The 20,081-nt window shown below is 36.4% G+C and overlaps 1 protein-coding gene across 1 annotated transcript in view; it reads right to left on the reverse strand.

Annotated features, from left to right (window-relative positions):
- Positions 1–1,468: 1,468 nt before the first annotated feature.
- AGPS (alkylglycerone phosphate synthase) overlaps positions 1,469–20,081 on the reverse strand; it is a 142,113-nt gene continuing 123,500 nt past the window's right edge. The window contains exons 19-20 of the mRNA XM_075180562.1: positions 19,974–20,031; positions 1,469–3,121 (exon numbers count right to left, since the gene is read on the reverse strand). Coding sequence (XP_075036663.1) covers positions 3,000–3,121; positions 19,974–20,031 — 180 coding nt within the window. The 3' untranslated portion in view covers positions 1,469–2,999. The remainder of the gene's footprint in view (positions 3,122–19,973; positions 20,032–20,081) is intronic.

Below are 20,081 nucleotides of genomic sequence, written 5' to 3' on the forward strand. Positions count from 1 at the left end.
TCAGCCTCCATGGATTCCTTTAACACCCTCCATTTCCACCCTCTATCCAATCTCAATTACTCCCTAATTACTTACCTATTTATTTCATCACCATTATCACAATTTATTTATATAACGCCACTGATTCTGCAGCGCTGTACAGAGAACTCATTCACATCAGTCCCATTGGAGCTTACAGTCTAAATTCCCTAACATACACACACACAGACAGAGACAGACAGAGACAGACAGACAGACAGACAGACTAGGGTAAATTTTTGATAGCAGCCAATTAACCTACCAGTATGTTTTTGGAGTGTGGGAGGAAACCGGAGCACCCGGAGGAAACCCACGCAAACACTGGGAGAACATACAAACTCCACACAGATACGGCCATGGTCAGGAATTGAACTCATGACACCAGTGCTGTGAGGCAGAAGTGCTAACCACTGAGCCAGCATTTATTTATTTCACCTTAAACCACCTAGATAAATGTTTTTTAAACAATATGCTGTGAAGCAGACTTCAATGGGCCAATTAGATAACAGATTCCCAATAGATCCTGTTTCTAGGCAAAATAGTATGTAGATTGCACATGTTCAACAGTCCTGATTGTGTTTTGACTGCCTAGTAGGCCATTGTGTGCGACAACAGGTTGAACTGGACATCCCCTGGTGGCAGGATAGAAGCAGGCAACACACAATATGTTAGGACAGCCAACAGGTTGGTAAGAGTCAGTAAGCACTGTGGTACGGGAACAAAAAAAGACAAGTAAAAGGAAGATTGAAGTGTGAGTAACTAGCAATAATCACAACACAGCATTGTTACTGCAGTGCTTACTGCTGGCCATATCACTACTGCCATATTATTGGGCACTAATGTTAGCATTCTGCTGCCATGTTCCTAGTAGACACAGCAAAGTCATTGCTGGAATTGATAGGCGAGTCCAATTAACTAAACCATCATTATGGGTAAGGATCTAAAGGAGATTGGAGGTATAAAAAATTGAGAGGATAACTCCTTTATATCACTGACCAGGCAGCGCTATATGGGTAACATTGCAGAGCTATACGGTAACATTTTTGAAGACTATTTCTCACAATACGGCACAAGTACATCTTGAGCAATGTTATAGATGCCTGGGATAAAACACACAGACATACGGTAACTTTTACCAAGTGTTATATTCCCTCACCAATGCACTGTGCATCCTCTTATTTGAACAAATACTCGCTTTAGAAAATTGACGCTTTATATAAATGTAATGAAGTGATAAAATATTACTCTAGATAAATGACATCACTGTGTGCAATGCCCTCATTAATTTGCTAACAAAATAGGATGATAAACTGCTTATCGAATCAACCTTGAATCCCGTCCTATTTACATGAACTCCAAACACAATAAAAAAAATAAAATAAAATAAAGTGGTAGCTATAAAACCTTCGCCCCAGCATAAACCACCAATAAAAACAAGACAGCAAGGCCGTTTGGGTGAAAGCATTAATTTTATGTCATAAATTCTGTACTGAACATATAATATGAAGATGTTAGCATCTCTGTACAAAAAAAATTAGAATGGCTAAATTAGGGGGTTTAACCAGTTCACCACTCAATAAATGTGCTGCAGTAGTGAAGGGGTTAAAGAAGAGTATCCCATAATTACAAATAGAACACCGGCTGAGCCATAGAACACAGTAGAGCAAGGATGAAAATGACTTGAAATGAGTTCTCAAAAGTCAAATTTGACTTTACCTCCGATATGAGGGAGGAGGGCTGTGTTTCAATTTTGCCATCTGAAAAATGCAAAGCTGCTTAAATATTTAATAGAACGTGAACGGATCCTCAAAATTTCCAATACACAGGGAGCTCTTGCTTGGAGCTCGGTCGTGTTAATGCGGTTTTCTTCCCAGGAGATGGGCTAGTAAGAGGCAGAGTGAACAGCTGTTTCTGCAGACAGTTCCAAGCACCAGACTTTGTTCTCTTGGTAGCGATGCTTTTGCACACAGCAGCTGCCACCCTTCGACAAGGAAACGAGGACCAGCCGCTTTGGGCATCCTAGCCGCAGATTGTTATGAAAAGCCTGTATCACTAAGTAGGTAGTGCAGAAGGCTGTCCATTTGCCACCCAGTGTATTGTAAAGGGAGATAATGTGCTCACTTTATTCCGAAAATAGCAAACCTATTTCATTTCCACCTGTCTCCGAGTCGTTTGATCGTGGAAAATTCTCCTTTTAGAAGTCTGTGAGCTAAATCAAACCGTTTTACATCAACTGTGATACAAAGTCCAATATAAGACACTTCTCACCATTTTTATTTTTTGTAGCCTATAAACTGTAGTGACGGACCTAAAAACACCATGAGAGAAAAATACAAATATATAGAGGACTTTTTTCCATTATTATTAATGAATTAGCTTTGTGTACACAACGTTACCCAATGTTTGGTGAAGATATTGTGATTTATTATCCAGTAAATGATTAAATTTTTTTAGGTTAACACTTCACTCATGAAGGTGCACAGGTAAATTTTTAGTATTACTATAACCAATAGACAGCTTCTTATTCCTTTACAAAGTAAACCGGTTATTCCTAAAACTGGCTGCGGACGTAAAAGACATATTCTGATAAATCAATGTCTTGCTTGACTAGCTTAAGAAATTGCCATTTGCTATAAACAGCAGTGTGCTATGCATTTCAGGTTTAGAGGCCGGCTGAGACAAAGTGAATTTTCCAGCCCTGACAACTGAGGGCACGTTCGTATAACGTATGTCTGGAGGGTCAAAGAGCTGCAGGCAAAAGCACAGCTGTCCCACATAATACTGATTGCCAAGTCCAATTCTTAGCAAGAGTACTCCTGAACATTCTATCCAACAAAAGGACATTTGATCAACAAAAGGAATTCATTCTCCTCGCACTTCATCTCTCCCTACCTTTTTTCGCCTGCTCTGACCGTGCTAATGAGATAACTGTACAGTATTAAAACATTTGGACGCAGTGACAGAATTACAGAGAGCACTGTTTATAAAAGGTTTCGGTTTCCAAAGATATTGCTCGGATCCACGTAATTCTTGACAGACCGGAGCATTCCAATGCCAACGTCCGAAATGCTCTCCTTTAGCCACTGCTTCCGCAACTTTCCCACTAGAAGGGAGAAGGACAGAGAAAAAAAAGAACACGTAAAAAAAAATGAAATAAATAAAAATAAAATGCTTTGGTATACATTCATGATACAAGGAGCCAATCAATCTTGTGGCCATGAATGAATAAACACGGAGTGATAAATGCTTTTATTCAGAAATGAGAAATGTTTTCCTTTATTTGATTTATTCAGCCCACCAGACTATCAAGCTCATTAAGTTTGGTGTATTCCCAAAGGAAGGCTGCATTCAGCAGCGCCCGGCTTGCTCTGCAAACTGCAAGATGTAGATGAGGCTTAGGCGGGGATTACGGGTTGCTTAGCAAATAATGAAATGGTAACCACATTTATTTCCAAAGAACTAAAATCTTAATCTAATGATCTGTTTAATAAAAAAAAAAAAAAAAAAAAATACATGCGGAGAAGAAAAAGTCAAATTACTCTCTCGAACTAAAATCTCCTGTGTATTTGAAGATGTTTGAAAAGGGCACCAAGACACTTAACACGATAAAATACAATAAAATACATTTTGCTACTAAACGCAGTGGAAGGCTATTAAAACCAGAGTGTATAAAAAGGTTGTTGACAGAAGGATTACTTTAAACATCATTAATCTACAAAAATTAAATCGGGTACATTAGTTTTTTGCTTTTTTTAAAGAAAATTTAAAACAAGTTCATTAATACTTTTTTTTATGTTATATTTAGCATTTTATAGCATTTTTTTTATTTTACAAAGGTAGGTTTAATAGCTTTAATAAAACACTTCTAAAAGATATGATTAAATATTCACAATACTTTTAAGAAAAAAATAATAAAAAAAGGGTATTAATGAAACGGGACACAGACCGCTAAGAGGCTGCAGAAGTTATAATTCATTAAATAAGTCAGTATTTATGGCACGTCTGAAGGTGAGAAGATAATCTGCGATTTGGTATCGCATGGAATTCCATCTATGCCACCAAGATAAAAATCCCCTCTAGGCATCATACTTAACGGAACCAAACTCCAGTATTGCTTCTTATTGGGTTAAAGTGACAGTGAGCTCAGTAATTGCATTGAGGTAGCTTCAGCTCTGTAATAATCACACACACCCGGAGGTAGAGAGGCTGGATTAAGTCCACTTCATAAAATGAAGTTAAATTAATTGCTTAGAGTATTAGTGCACTATAACTGCTATTGGTGATTAAATAGGAAACAAAGAGAGGTGATCTGTTATGTTTTACAGTGTATGCATATGGGGGGGGGGGGGTTCTTAAAACTATCCAATATTAAAAACTTTGAAGGCTTGATAAAAATTACAGTAAGCTAAAAGAGTTAAAGTACTGTCATTAAACAGAAAGTTCGTCCTGCACAGGATCTATGGATATATGGTCCATTGAAATAGAAAAACAAGCTACGAGGACACTTTACAGGTACAGGGCCTGATTCATTAAGGAGAGTTAAGCGAAAATTGAGTAAGTTTTCATACTCAAGTTGTCTGGACAAAACCATGTTGCAGTGCAAGGTGTGCAAATTAATTTATTATTTTGCACATAAGATAAATACTGGCTGCTTTTTCCATGTAGCACACAAATACCTGATAGCTTACTTGTACACAAACGTAAAGTTGATCTAGGACATGTTCTACCCCAACTATAAATTTGCCATGACATTTTGAATTTACCTCCCCCTCCAAAGCAACATGGTTTTGCCTTACTAGCTTACTTTTGCTTAACTTTCCTTAATGAATCAGGCCCACAATGTCTCTTGCCTTTATTTCAATATGACTGCCTCTAAACAGACAAGCAGTTTTGGATCATTACAAACAAAATCAGGTATTGGACTTCCATAATGTGTATTTAACAACAATTATTTGTACAGCGCCAGAATACTATGTAGCACTTTGCAAACACAGTAATAACACAAGACTGGGTATTAACAGACAAACAGGTAAGAGAGCCCTGCCTGCAACAATCTATAGGAAAATAGGAGTTCGATACCAGGTTAATTGACACATATTGCTCCAGCCAGATTCCAATAGAAAAAGTGCAAGAGGGCTCTATGATCCGTCACACAGAAATGTTGGTCTGGGGGTCAGACGGTTGTTTGGTCATAGATAGACAATAAATGTAAGTCTGGAGTGAACTGTATAGACTGAAAATGTAAGGGACAGGTTGGTTTATACCAGCTTGATTACGTACGTTCCCTTACTTTTGTTTTCTGTCAAACGGTCCAATCGCTCGTATGTTCAGTGTGTAATTTAATATGTTAAGCACTAATGTATTTTATAACAAAGTTTATTCTACCTTTAGAAAAAGTGGTCACATTGATGTGAATAAGACTTCTTACCTTATTGCTGCTACGTTTGTTATATTTCATTCATTGTATGTTTTTTTTTCCTTCTGATTGACAAATGCAAAAATCCAAAAAGTTCAAAGACATTGCTACAAGTCAATGTCTCCACTGCTACTAAGCCTTAGTTTTAAAAAAAAGTTTTATAAAATAAAACATTAATTATTCTCTCTCTTCAGCCAGGATTTGGTTATTACAGCATTACCGCAGCATGCAAGCATCATGTGATAATATGGTAATATTAAGTGGTGTGTGGTTTATTGGTTTATATTATCTCTAGTTCATACATACGAGATACAAGATGCAATTTCCTTTTCCATCCAGCCCCAAACCAAAAAAATACAAATAGCAAATATAGTATATGGTATAACAGGAAAGTAGTCTGTATATATTGTTTTGCCTTTAGGGGAGGTTAAAAGTTGCATGCTTTGTCATATTTGTTAATGTCATATACAGAACCCTCATATAATAATCCTAGGATAAATAATCAGTTTGTGCATAATAAAAGTAACTTCCCATATAAAACGTTTGGTGTCTCACTGTGTTGGGAACAACATATTTAATGTGGGTTGTGCATAGAAAATCTATATACACACACACTATATATATCTATCTCTATATATCTATCTCTATATATCTAACTGTGTATCTCTCTAATTATATATATATATATATATATATATATATATATATATATATATATATATATATATATATATATATATATATATACACATACACACACATTATATATATATATATATATATATATATATATATATATATATAATGTGTGGGTATGTATATGTGTATATATATATATATATATATATATATATATATATATATATATATATATATATATCTGCTGTAAAACTATGTGTAACAGGTCATACTGAAACACATACTAACGTATCTTGTTGGCTGCAGACATAATCCAGCATGTCAGGTGACGTGATTGAGAACCTTTTCAGAGAAGTTAAACTGAAGTAGTCTTTGTACTCAATTGTCAAGCTATCAAACTGTCAGAGTAACAAACGCAACAACCACACAGTAACTTTTCAAGACATGTTTGCTTAGCAGAGAAGGTATTGTAACTCTTCTTTTCTCCATCACCCAATCATGGGATCTGCGTTTCAGCTCAATACTGGGTATTTTCTTGTCATTGTTATGTAATATTTTGGCTCTACATGTAATTACATACAAATAAGCTGCCTATTAACTTGCAGAAAGATAAAATAGAATTTCCAATTTACTATAAACCCTGCTGAAAACATTTCCACATTGTTTCCTCAGGCATTTATTCATACATAAGGGTTTTTATAAAGGTCAATTCAAGTCTGTTAAGTCCAGTTATTTATTGTAGACCAGAGAAGATCTGAAACTTTAAACAGTATTTAAAAACGAGCCAGTACAGACTGCAATAGCTTGACAGGAGTTAGTGACGTTATCTAAGGAAAGATGAAGGGATTGAACCCTCTTCAACTATCTAAACCATCTTTATGTATGCCGATAAATTATTAACCAACATTTTTATGTGTTGGTTATTGCCATATTTGGTTTCAAAGCTCAGTTTAGTCTACAATGCACCAGAGGTCAGCAGGTTACCCCCATCTGGTCACCAGAGTGGAACTTTTTTCCACAAATTTCAAGCTAAAAGAAAGTAACAGATTATAAGCCACACTGCACACCTGGCGGCCCCATAAACATAAGTTTACATCTGTATATCTATGGCTTCGGAATGGATTGATGGAAGATCTAGATTGTATGCAGTCATGTACCATTTCAATGTGAAAAGGGTATGTTGGGGTTTCGATGGAACTCGCCATTATACAATGAAAACAAGCAAATCCGAAACATACAAATTTACTATATAAAAATAAAATAAAATAATATAAAATATATATATATATATATATATATATATATATATATATATATATATATATATATATATATATATACACACACATACACATATATACATACACACATATGCATACATATACACACATATATACATACATACATATATTTTACAGACACAAGGCTAGATTTACTAAACTGTGGGTTTGAAAAAGTGGAGATGTTGCCTATAGCAACCAACCAGATTCTAGCTGTCATTTTGTAGAATGTACTAAATAAATGATAACTTGAATCTGATTGGTTGCTATAGGCAACATCTCCACTTTTTTTAAAACACGCAGTTTAGTAGATATACCCCACAATGTTTTTAAATACACAATCCATGCTACGTATAGGGCTTGTGCAATCCATTGCACCTGTTGAATTTAGTGTATTTAGCGTGTAGGAGGGGTGAGTATATAATTTTTTTTTAACTCTTTCCTGCTCCGTTTCCTCTTACTACACTGTAGAATAAGTGTTGTATTAAAAATAATAATAGCAAAACACACAGTCAGGAATACACTTGCCCCATAGAAACACGTTGTTACGTATTCTGTGTCACTCAAACAGCTGGTTCATAAACGGAATAATTTTAAGTACAGCATTATCTTCATCACTCTATTGTACAAAGTGATTTACAACTGAGCTACTTGAAAATAAAATGTGAAGTAAAAAAAAAGATTGTAAAAAAAAAAAAATCTGTCTTAAAAAATAAAAATCCTATATTTGTATTACCTCTGTGTTTTATTTTTCTCTGACCAGTTTATTTGGGTAAAATAACGTTTATTATACCCAAATATGGTGTTATAATATTAACACTTCATTTAAATTGGACTTTACTTAATTTACAGCTCTCTAAGGGTACAGTAGTCCACTGATTTATAGGTAGATAAAAGGCAAAATAAAATCCGGGCAGCCTGTCTGTAACTGCTGCCTGTAATAGAACTGCAGGGAAGATGTCCTGTGGTTATAGATGCAATTGTCCTGAAAATACTTCAAACAACTGCACAAACAAGATGGAGTGCATCAGAGCCGCAGCAGGGCGTCCGGCAGCCAACGCGCCTGCCTGTTCATCCACCTCAGGAAAAACAGCAATTCCACCAGGAAAGCAACCGACTTGTGAGCAGCCACCGAACGGCCATTGCATATTTAATGAAGTTGCTCTCCAAGTGCTGGAAAACAGAAGGTGCTTGGAGTGCATCATTAGTTCTGTCAGAGTGATAATTTACACATCTATCTTGTCAAATTTTCTATGGTTTACACTTTTACTAGAATAAATCTAATGTGCATTTGATTAGCGGAGTGGAAATGGAGAAAAAGAGAAGGGGTGGGGAGTAGAAATTTCCATGGCTCCTCTATAAATATATGTGATATAAGTACAAGTATTTCTTTGGGTGGTGGGTTCCCTGAGGGAATGCAAAGAGAATAGAAGAGCCTACGAGGAATACACAAATATAATACTTACTGTGTACGTCACAGACAGGGCAGTTTCCTGTAATAAATACATTGTACTGCCAATAACATAAAATATTTAACCCCCCCCCCCCCCCCCAGCCAAAACAAAGCAATATATCAAAAAGTGGTCTCTTTCCTTTTTAAAAAAAAAAAAAATCAAACTTTTTGGATACCCCCAGTAAAAATTAAAATTACATTATGTTGCAAAATGTAAATGCAATAATCGCTGAAGAAACTGACAGAAAAAAAATTGTATTTACAAGCAGGAAGCATCTGATATTCACCAGCAGAAGGTGCAACAATGTACTGCAAATATTATATACCAAAATAAATAAATACAATGTGACAAGAATGTGTGAGGTTTCAGAACCTCCCTTAAAACACAATTTCAAAATTCTCACATAGGATTTTAATAGATAAACACTTTGGGGGGTTATTCAATTGTCAGCGAGTTTTTTTTTTTGGGGTTTTTTTATCGTGTTAAGTCATTTTAACATTGTTTTTTTTTTTCTTTTTTAATCATTTTCGAGCGGGTTAACTTACCCGCAATTCAATTCCATTTTTAACGCTACGTGTTTTTTTTCATGAAACGGTCCTCTCGCGCTCCAGTAGAAGGTCTATTGGGTGTTTGCGAGAGACAGCTGCGGTAGAAGCTATTCAATTGTTTTTTAACGCGGTGCGTTAAACAGGCAAATGTGCTATTTTATCTCGCACCTCTTTGGGGTGTGTTAAAAACAAAAACCCTCTGAAAAGTATTTGAAATCATATAAAAATTTAGAAAAAAAAGTTAAACTTATGTTCAGCACTAATGCCTAACTTGTGTAAATTGATTTTCTTGTGAAAAAATAATGAAATAAAGAAATAAAAATAAAATAAATAAATCCCTAATTAATTATATTTATGTATGTTTTTGGTACAAATATGAATGTAGTAATGTGTTTTGACATGGTCTAGTTCAATTAAAAAATATGCTAAAGAAAGTACTGTAATGTAGATAGTATCAATGTGTAATGCAATCTGATGTATGGAAATGTATGCAAAACCTTTTTTTGTGCTATACATGACCGCGTTAAAATTCCCCTTCACTCTCCTAGAATCTTGCAAACACACGGGGTCAGCGTTCCCTCTTTTTCAATTGAATTGCACGAGTTTTCCTGCTGCGCTAACTCAAAACGGTCGCCATCAAAAACCCTCAGATTTTTTTTTATTTCTTTTTTTTACACGGAAGGGGGAAAAAAAAAACAACAACAACTCGCTAACAATTGAATACCCCCCTCCTTAGAACTACCTTTCGGTAAGATGACTAACCAACCGCTCCAAATATATCTGTCTTCAGTCTTTCTAGAAATAGTGGAGGGAACACATGGGAATGTCAAATAAGATTCATTTTGTAATGTCTTATACGTCATTGTCTCTGCATATGAAAGTGATAATTACAGGGTTATGGTTTTGAGGATGCTTATAGTTTCAGTTGCCCTTTGTTGGTTTGTAGTATAGTTGAATAAAGGATATGCACATCACATAAATATCTATTCTATGGGGGTATATATAAAAATAGGGCCAGTTACTGGCAAGTGGAAAATCTGTGCAATAGGAAAGCAATGTATTAAAAGCCAGCCATAAATGGAGCATTTGGTCCAAACACCCCATACCCTCCTCTGTCAGCACTAGGGTGAGGCAGCATGATCCATTTACCCACAGTCACTGCTGCTTTCCTGCAGTTTGACATGTAGGGGTAAATGTATGAACATGTGGGTTCTTCAACACCCGCGTGTTCGGCGATTAAATTTCAAGCGGCGCTGCATTGTAAAGGGAAACTTTACAATGCAGCGCCGCTTGAAATTTAATCGCCGAACACGCTGAACACGCGGGTGTTGAAGAACCCGCATGTTCATACATTTACCCCGTAGCGTCACTGCCGAGTCCTTAAAACCAGAAACTGGCTCATTTTGTTAATGTGCGTGGGCACCAGCAATAAATACAGATTAAGAATACATTCATTCCTCTTAATTCAACTCCTGAGGCCAAAAGCACTAGAGGAAAGAGGGTCATTACTTTTATTTCAAGCCTATTTATTATCAGACCCATTGATTACATGCCAATGATTATAGGTCTTAGACACTGCTCACTGATCAACTGTAACAATTTATCCAGGGGTCAAAGGCTACAATATCTGCATGGAAATAGTTTCTATAAAATGCAATTTTTAAGGAAATAGTACAGATAAACATTGAAAGAAATTGTTAAAACTCCAAGTCGATTTACAAAAAGTAATTTGCAGACTATGCGCTGCAATCATTATTGTGAAGTTGGTGATACTATGTGGCAGAGGCTGCCTGTTGGGGTGTAACATACTTTGCTACTTACGGAAACATGTATATTTTTACTATTCAGGAAAGATACTACAGATTTGGGGCATGGGTTCACAGGAATATGACAGCATACAGTCAGCAACCAATTTTTTTTTTAATAAATAAAACGGAACATCTTGGATATTCAAGGAACTAACAGCATAGTATAAGTCACATTCTTCTACAACAGTAAATACAAATGGTTTTGATCTATCTTCATTGTAAAAGGCAAGAAACCCCAGGAGAAGAAAATCATATAGGCTTTTCTTTTACACTATATTTTTTATACTAACGTGCAAGGTATTAGCAAATGAACAACAGTTGCCTGTTTGGAAATTACCGCAGAATAGTCAGTACATTTATCATGAGCAGTACTGACCTTTATGTTTAGGATTTAGATATTAAATTTCAGCACTTCCTCTGGAAACAACCCCTATGGAATCATTACATACATACAATAGCTTTAAAGCTCCTCGAGAGTTTAGTTCAGGTTGTGTGTGTGTCTGAGGGGGTAGTACAGTCTTTTTAGGATATGTCAGAACACATCAACCACCAATTTGGAAGCAATTCAAACTGAAAAGAAACCACTTGAAGTTAACAGTGAACTAACAATAATTACTATACTAATAAAAAGAATGACGCTGAAATGCAAAGAGTGAATAATAAATCATTGAAGACTACGCTCAATCTTCAAAGAATCCTATAGTTATGAGGTCAGTCTGAACAGCATTTCATTATATTGGGCTCTCATCGATCATTATGTGAATTGTTAACTTAAAGAATTAATCTATTTAAAATTGCATTGAACCACATGTTTTTTTCCCCCTGGTCAAATGACTATATATACACAGATATTATTGTAATTTTAATAACATTATACTGTAAAATTATGCTTCAAGTGAATAGGAGCAAATTAAATGTATTTCAACAATCTAGGCATTTGGAAAGTTTTGCTTATTATATGTGTGTTAATATTTTAATGTCTATAGATTAATTACAATGTTGGGTTTAAAACAAACAGTAACATAAAACATTAAAAACCACTTGTGTGTCTAAGGCCTGTTTTTTATTTTGTGGTTTTTTTTTTTTCTTTAAAAGATCCAAACACCAAAACTCTTGATTGAACAAAAAGGGTTCTGGGAAATAATAAAAGTGCCTATAATATGTGGCATATTCTCCAGATAATAGAATAAAAAAAAAAAATATAGAAAAAAAGCAGTAACTATTTTTATGCCAGAGGACTCGAATGTAACTTGATTTATCAATTTGGTGAGCAGGCATAAAAGTAGTTTCTGTAACATTTAGGGGGAGATTCAATTTAAAAAAACTGTGCATAAGGTGTCTCCAGATTTATTTATTTATTTTATTTTTGCTCACACCCTATAGAGGCATGAGCAAAATTGAGCTCATATTTTTACCATAGAAGATGGTAAAAATGCGCAGAAGCACTGTTCAGAACATTGCGGGAAATTGAAATTCTGCTTAATGAAGTTACTATTGTGTCTTGATTTTTAGTTCCTCAGGTGAGTTGTAGGTTGCAGACATTCAGCCAATCACCCAGGGGAAAACTTTCTGGTGAGATGTAGGTGGCAGACATCCAGCCAATCAAAACTTTCTGCCCTTTGTTAGACTATATTTATACCACAGTAGTATACTATGGCCAGTGGAAAAAAGGGCAAAATGTTCCATTAAGTGTTTTTACAGCCCCAACTTATAACAACAATACTTATATCATATATTTAAGCCTGATAAATATAATTGCACAATTTTAAAACCACTGACAAGTGAAGTGAATAACATTGATTATCTTGTTACAATGGCACCTTCAGTTCTTGAAGTTGATGTGTTGTAAGCAGGGAAAACGGACAAGTGTAAGGATCTGAGAGACTTTGACAAGGGTCAAATTGTCATGGCTGGATAACTGGATCAGAGCATCTCCAAAATGGCAGATCTTGTGGGGTGTTCCAGGCTGCAGTGGTTAGTACCTACCGAAAGTGGTCCAAGGAAGCACAACTGGTGAATCGGTGACAGGGTCATGGGTGCCTAAGGCCCATTGATGAGCGTGGGGAGTGAAGGCTAGGCCATCTGGTCCAATTCCACAGAAGAGCATGACATAATAAAATTATATTATAATATATATATATATATATATATATATATATATATATATATATATATATATATATATATATATATATATATATATATACACACACACACACACACACAGACAGTTTATCAAGTAGCATTAACACTTGTGCATGTAGCATGCCAAGAGATGTCTATCTAACCTGTTGACATGAGAGAATGGTACTTTGACATGTGTACCTTATATTTCTCATTAGCCATTTCTTGCTCGCTTCCTGGACAGGTCATTTTGTGGTGACCTCAGTTGGAATTCATTTGCCGCAAATGCATTCTGCTTATTGCAAAAAGCGAACTTCCAGATATGAATAGGTTTATTCAGACAAGAGATGCTGTTATGTGTTGATTTGTTCAGGCATTTCTTGCCTGCTGTGCCTCTACCAAGCTTCATACAGGGAGATAAAAGGAGATTTTGAAGCGGTGTATGTTTGCTAAATGGTCACCATCAATACTTCTTTCCTCTAAAGTACTTACAAACTAAATACAGTCATGCAAAGTATGACAAATAACAAAATATTAAATTTAAGTGCAAGTATTCACAGACATGGGGGTAAATTTATCAAGCAACGGGTTTGAAAAAGTGGAGATGTTGCCTACAGCAACCAATCAGATTCTAGTTATTTATTTGGTACAATCTACAAAATGACTGCTAGAATCTGATTGGTTACCATAGGCAACATCTCTAGTTTTCATACTCGCAACTTGATAAATTTACCCCACGGGGTCTATTGTGTGGAACGCTTGGAACTTAAGGTTCCTCAGATAAAGCGTTTCTCCATAATTTGGAGTACCACCTCCAAAATCTAAACCACATTAACCCCTCCCCCCCCAATACTTGTACTATCATTATCTTCAACATTACATTGTTCAGCTGTACTCTCAATAGTACAATAGTCTGTGTATATGAGAATAACACCAAGATGCAGCAATAAATTACTTTTTTCACTTTATATATATCCTAGCCAAGGGAATTCTGGGTAAAAGATGCCCTACCTTTATACTATATTGTATTATATATACTTTTTTTTTTTTTTTTTTTTAAGGGTTCCACCAAATGGGAATAAAAAAAATCCCCAAAAGGCCGGCTTCTCATTTACAACAACAAGCACTGGGAAGTTGCGTTAAACAGCAGTTATACTTCCTCATCGCCTCAAGTCTTAGACTACATCTGTTTTCTTTAATACACAAAACCAGAGTTAAAATAGCCCCATTTATCACAGCTTGATTGTAGGCAGACAAACCAGCCTGTCTGTTTCTAGATAGTGAAAGCAACTGTTATTAATCACAATTACAGGACCAACAGTACAAGAGAAATAGCATCAATATTTGTCACCCCACCCTTCCCCTTTTTCTTGCTGAAACTCCAAAGCTTGGCTAAGAATGTCAGGCCACGTCCTGAAGGTCAGTAAATAAAGATGATTTCATTTAGTTAATTCAGAACACCAAGTTCATGTGCCACATGTTAAAACAAATCCAATTTTCATTACCTCCTGCACACAAGGCAAGCTGCAAGTCTGGAGGATCAACAGGTTGTCTGACGTACAACCGATACTCATCAAGATGCAGCCTGTCCATTTACTAGGAGTCATTCGGGATGGCACTGTGTGTGGGTGATGGAAGGACGTGAAGAGGGAACTATACGTTCCTATTTCATTTTCTCTCAAATATATTTTAACCCACATTTTGAAATTCCCAAGTTAAAGCGTAAATGAAGCCAGTATATGATATCAATATAAATCGTATGTTGTATATTACTGGGCTGAAGAATATAACATTTGATTTCTCCTGGAGGGGAGGTCAGCTAGCGCAAATGTCACCGTAGTAGTTGTGATTCGCTGTATTGTGCGGCAAGTTGGGACTTAAAGATGAATATTGCCAGCACCCAGGATTCTGGAAAGTGTCGACTCTTTCGGGAGCCTCCTGGACATTCCAGGAGGGTAGAAGAGTAGGAATAATACACAATAATGTTACATCAATTCTCAGTTTTTGGCCTGCATCAGGACACTGTCCCAAATATGTGGCAGAGCTTCAGCTGCCTAAAATTAAGCTGGGCAGACTGTTTAATGGAGCTGTACAAGAAAGTTAGGTGAATTCCGAACAATATATTTGACGTTCATGGTTCATAGCTGAACATTTCAGTTTTGGGGTCAGTGGTCTTTAAACGTGAGCCCATGTGAAATGTTCCGCATTGGCATCAATTGAGCAATTTATATAATAAAGTGGAGAGAGCTGAAGCAGTTCTGTAAAGAGAAATGGATTAAATACCTCAAACCAGTGGGACATACCAGTACCACCAATAGGGTTTACACTGCATGCATTTGATATGCGACCAATAAGTGATTATTATTAGAGATGCTCAGGCTCGGTTCCCCCGAGAATCGAACACACACAAACTTAGCATATTCGAGTAACGAGCGAAGCCGGCTCGGTAGTTTCATGCTTTTTCAGAATTTAAAAAAAAAAAAAAAAAAGGCAAAACGTCATTGTTACATCATCGGATCACGGGAGTTTTGAAATCTATAAGTACCGCCCTCCACAGCAATCTAGCGCCATTTCACAGAGGGACACAGAAGGGGTAGCACAGTCCGTAGGGCAGTTGGGCAGCAACATAGGTAGAATAGAAAGAGGAGGGGGTAGCAGTGTTCAACAAAGTCTACAGTGACATTCAGGACAGCTCCATTACTAATTGACATTGCAGAAATACAAATCCTAGGGCTGGCAGGCTTGGTGTAATTCTGCAGTCACATTCTACTGTGCTATATAGGTAACACGCAAAGAGGAGAGCTCCATTGCTAATTGTCATTGCTGAAATAGAATTATTAGGGCTGGCTTGGTCTTCTAAATCTGCAGTCCCATAATGTACAGTGTTATATAGGTAACACACAAAGAGGAGAGCTCCATTGCTAATGGTCATCGCTGAAATACAAATAATAGGCCTGGCAGGTTTTTCTTCTGACTTTGCAGTCAAATTGTACGGTTTTATATAGGTTACACAAAAAGAGAAGAGCTCCATTGCTAATTGCACCACTTTTCTTTATGGACACTGCTGTGTGCCAATGTGTCCTAGAAGTGCTAGGAACTGCAGTGTGTTTGTGTCATTGCTCTGTCGCTTAGCATCCAGCCAGGTCGCTGCATTCTTTGTTTGAAAGTGTATGAAAATAATATTGTGACCTGTGAGATGGTCAAATTGTCTGCAAATGACTTGAAATTATTGTTATTTAGGTTAATAATAATGTAGGAACAAAAAAGACCAAAATTAGGTGATTGTAGCAATTTTTCTAAAAAATACAGACCCAAAACCAAAACACAAAGCTAATCCAGATCCAAAAAAACCCAAAAAAACAGTTCACGGGGGTCAGTGAGCATCTCTAATTATTATAGATACAAACACATGGCTCCATGATATCTATTGGACATACGTCTTGCTTGGTTGTCCAATTACCAGCAAAGGTGCAGAGATGTGTAGATACACTACGTACAGGTGACTATTAACCACTGGGCATACAGAATATAACACAGGGCACAATAACTCTCTAGTTATTCTTTTTAAGAGCTGTACATATTATTGCTGCCATGTCACCCAATCTAAAACCCCAATCCGGAATTATTCAGTCTCTGCCTGGCCAAATAGAACTTAGGAGAACATCTGGATTAAATGGAAAGATCCGAAAGAAAATAAACCACTGCCTGTTGTTAATGTGACAAAACTGCACTCATGATCAATGTCTTATTGTTTTCGTAACGCCCGAGTTAGCTAAACCAAACACTTTGGTTGGGGTCATTTACAAACTGTTCTCGGTGATACAGGCAGCAATTACAAGGAGATGATGTTATGGCATTTTATTGTTCATCTACAATCCTGTCACCTATTTATGTACAGTTTACTTGCCGTTACAAGGATAAATAAGTGAAAACTCTCACTGTAGTAATTTTGGCTAGGTAAGCCTCAGCATGCTTTTAAGATGGATTGAGGCATATTATCCCCATAACTAGAGAAATCTGCAATAGTAAACAAGGTGAAGCGTTCTGTTAGAACGCTCTGGTAACTAATTACAACAGGTTGCAGGCAGAATTTAAGGCTTTGACCTTCATATACAGTTGCCTTTTATGGTTATGTAATTATATTCTATACATCTAAACTCTCACACAAGATCCTAAGACTATTGCACAACATCTCTAATCTCTGCTGATAGAATTACAAAAAGAAACAAGATAATGGGAATATTATATGTCCTATTGTATAATAAGGATATACTTTCTACTTCACAGCAGGAAGTACGTTATTCCTTATAATACACACATTGCAATTTCAAACAGATCCTGTTGTAGGAGTGTGGTCCTCACATCCAGGTGTGTTCTCATTCACTAACTTTTATTATTAACTCTTCCATGTCCAAATGCATAAAAGCATACTTGTCTCCTCTCCAGGAGATTCCAGAGTCGATTCAATTTGTAGCCCCCCCCCCCCCCCCCCCTCTCTGCACTTGCCACCCGAGGGGATTGTCATAAAGTTGACACATGCATACAAGTTACCTGACCTAAGTGACATCACTACTCAAAATATAAAGTTATGACATCACTACACCCAAAATGTACCTTACATAATGTTTTACGTATATTCAGGTCACCTCTGTATTATAGCAAATTACTTAGAACATATAATACTAACAAAAACAATCAAAGCCGTCACCAAACATAGGACATTTATGACTGATAGGAAAGGAGTGAAATCTACAGAATTGGAGAGACAACGAAAGTTGATTTAAATATATAACATCAATTGTCAGCTTACATGTTACTAGCTTTTACTGGGGACTGCACAACTAAGAGACTACTGTGCTTCCTGCTCAGCACAAATCTGTTTCTTTAAACAGGTTTAAGTAAATTAAAATAAAGTAACCACAGTGGCCAGTAACTCAATAACTAATCCGTGAAAGGTGTAAATATTTATAATTGGAAAGAATTGCGAAAATATATTCTTCTTGTGCCCGTTTCACGGCTACAGAACTTCTCTGCAGCTTCTAGTATTCTTATATTTAAAGGTAAGGAGTGCAATGCCCAATACAAAAAATGGTACAGTCTGTTTTTGAGACTGCAGCGTCCTTGGTTTATTTGAAAATTTGTGTATGAAATTATTATGGGAAAGAACAGTACAGATAGACGACCTTCTCAGTGCAGCCTAGATTATAAATATATAAAGTGTTAAAAGGAAAGGCAAAGCAACACAACTCTTTAGATTATATCACAGGACCCCCACAGAATTAACAGATATTGGTTAGACCCACTTATGTTATTACGACCGCACCTCACTACAATAAGTTAAAATGCTATACCCAATATAATAGTCACATAATAAACAGGGACCTTTATAATATTTTTTTCCCAGTATTTACTATCTGTTGACATTTGAGTAGAGCCCTCCTATCTCTTTGTCTGTTTTACCCAATATTATTTATTACTGTGTTTGTCCCCACTTGTAAAGCGCTACGGAATTTGCTGGCGCTATATAAATAAATGTTGATGATGATGATTTGACTAATAGTTTTAACGCAGATTTCTGCTCACAGCTCAGAGCTGTGAGCAAAAATCAACGTTGAACTTACCGCACTAACAACAACAATGCACACTATTACTGTAGTAACGGTAATAGTGCGCGGCCCGTGCTACTTTCACGAGTAGCGCGGAAAATTGAATTCCCCCCACTGTGTCCATGAAAATGTTTGACTAGCACTGTATTTATTAGCCATGTAACAATCTATTATTACTTGTAAGTAAGCAGTGTTTCAAAAACATAAACAAGCAGGGCTGGAAATGATAATGTGCCCATAAGGGAGGTAAATCTTGATTTCCAAGATAATTAACAGCCTGCTACAGAGATAAGTGGTCACAGTGGTTTTCCCTAAGATATAGACAATATTAGCAGAGCTCTAATAATAATCACACTGATCTGCTGTCTTTTCCTTCCCATGGAAATACTTACATGAGCAACGAATTTCTAATTAGTATTATTACCTGCAGATTTTATTATAAGCATAAACAAGTAGCGCTTTCTTTCCCTGCCATGAAAGCATGACTTTCAAAGGCCACAAAGCTTAAGTTACCACTGAATGGAAGATACGAATACATCCGCAACTCAATTAAAAGAATGAAGATCATGCATAGCAAATACTGAAAAACCTAAGCACAACACATACACAGATCGTGGAAGAAGTAAAAAAGATAACTGCCCCTAAATTCCTATTAAAAATATTTGAAAAACTTTGACACATAGCATGTGCATATAACAAGACAATTATGGAAAGTAGATTGTATATTGCTCTACAGTCAAATAGTCTACAGTATATCACGGCAAAGGAGGGCACACGCGTGTGCGCGGAAGACAAGGCAAGACGACATGGTCCAGTTTACCCTTCTCAAAATATATTTTCCAGGTTTGGCTAGTGGACTTTCATCTCTTTCCCCTCAAAGGTGTAGTTTAGCATTGAGATCAACTTCCTAACGGTGACACAGAAGTCATTCGTGATTACCAATACATCGCAGACTCCAGTATGTAAGCTCATAGGAAGCAAAGCTGTCAACGGCAGGCACTAGCATCTCCAATTTGGACTTTCTACAGTAGTTTGTTATAGGACAACTGGGGAAAATGCAATTTTAAAATAAAAAGTTACCTCCATGGTGATGTGAAAGGCTTCCCCCATTGGCAAGTATCTCCTCTCTAGCTGCAAACTGCAAGGAAAGAATGATGACAACATACTGTTAGCTGGATTCTTGGAAGG

This window comes from Mixophyes fleayi, chromosome 7 (genome assembly GCF_038048845.1).
Source record: "Mixophyes fleayi isolate aMixFle1 chromosome 7, aMixFle1.hap1, whole genome shotgun sequence".
Taxonomy (NCBI): domain Eukaryota; kingdom Metazoa; phylum Chordata; class Amphibia; order Anura; family Limnodynastidae; genus Mixophyes; species Mixophyes fleayi.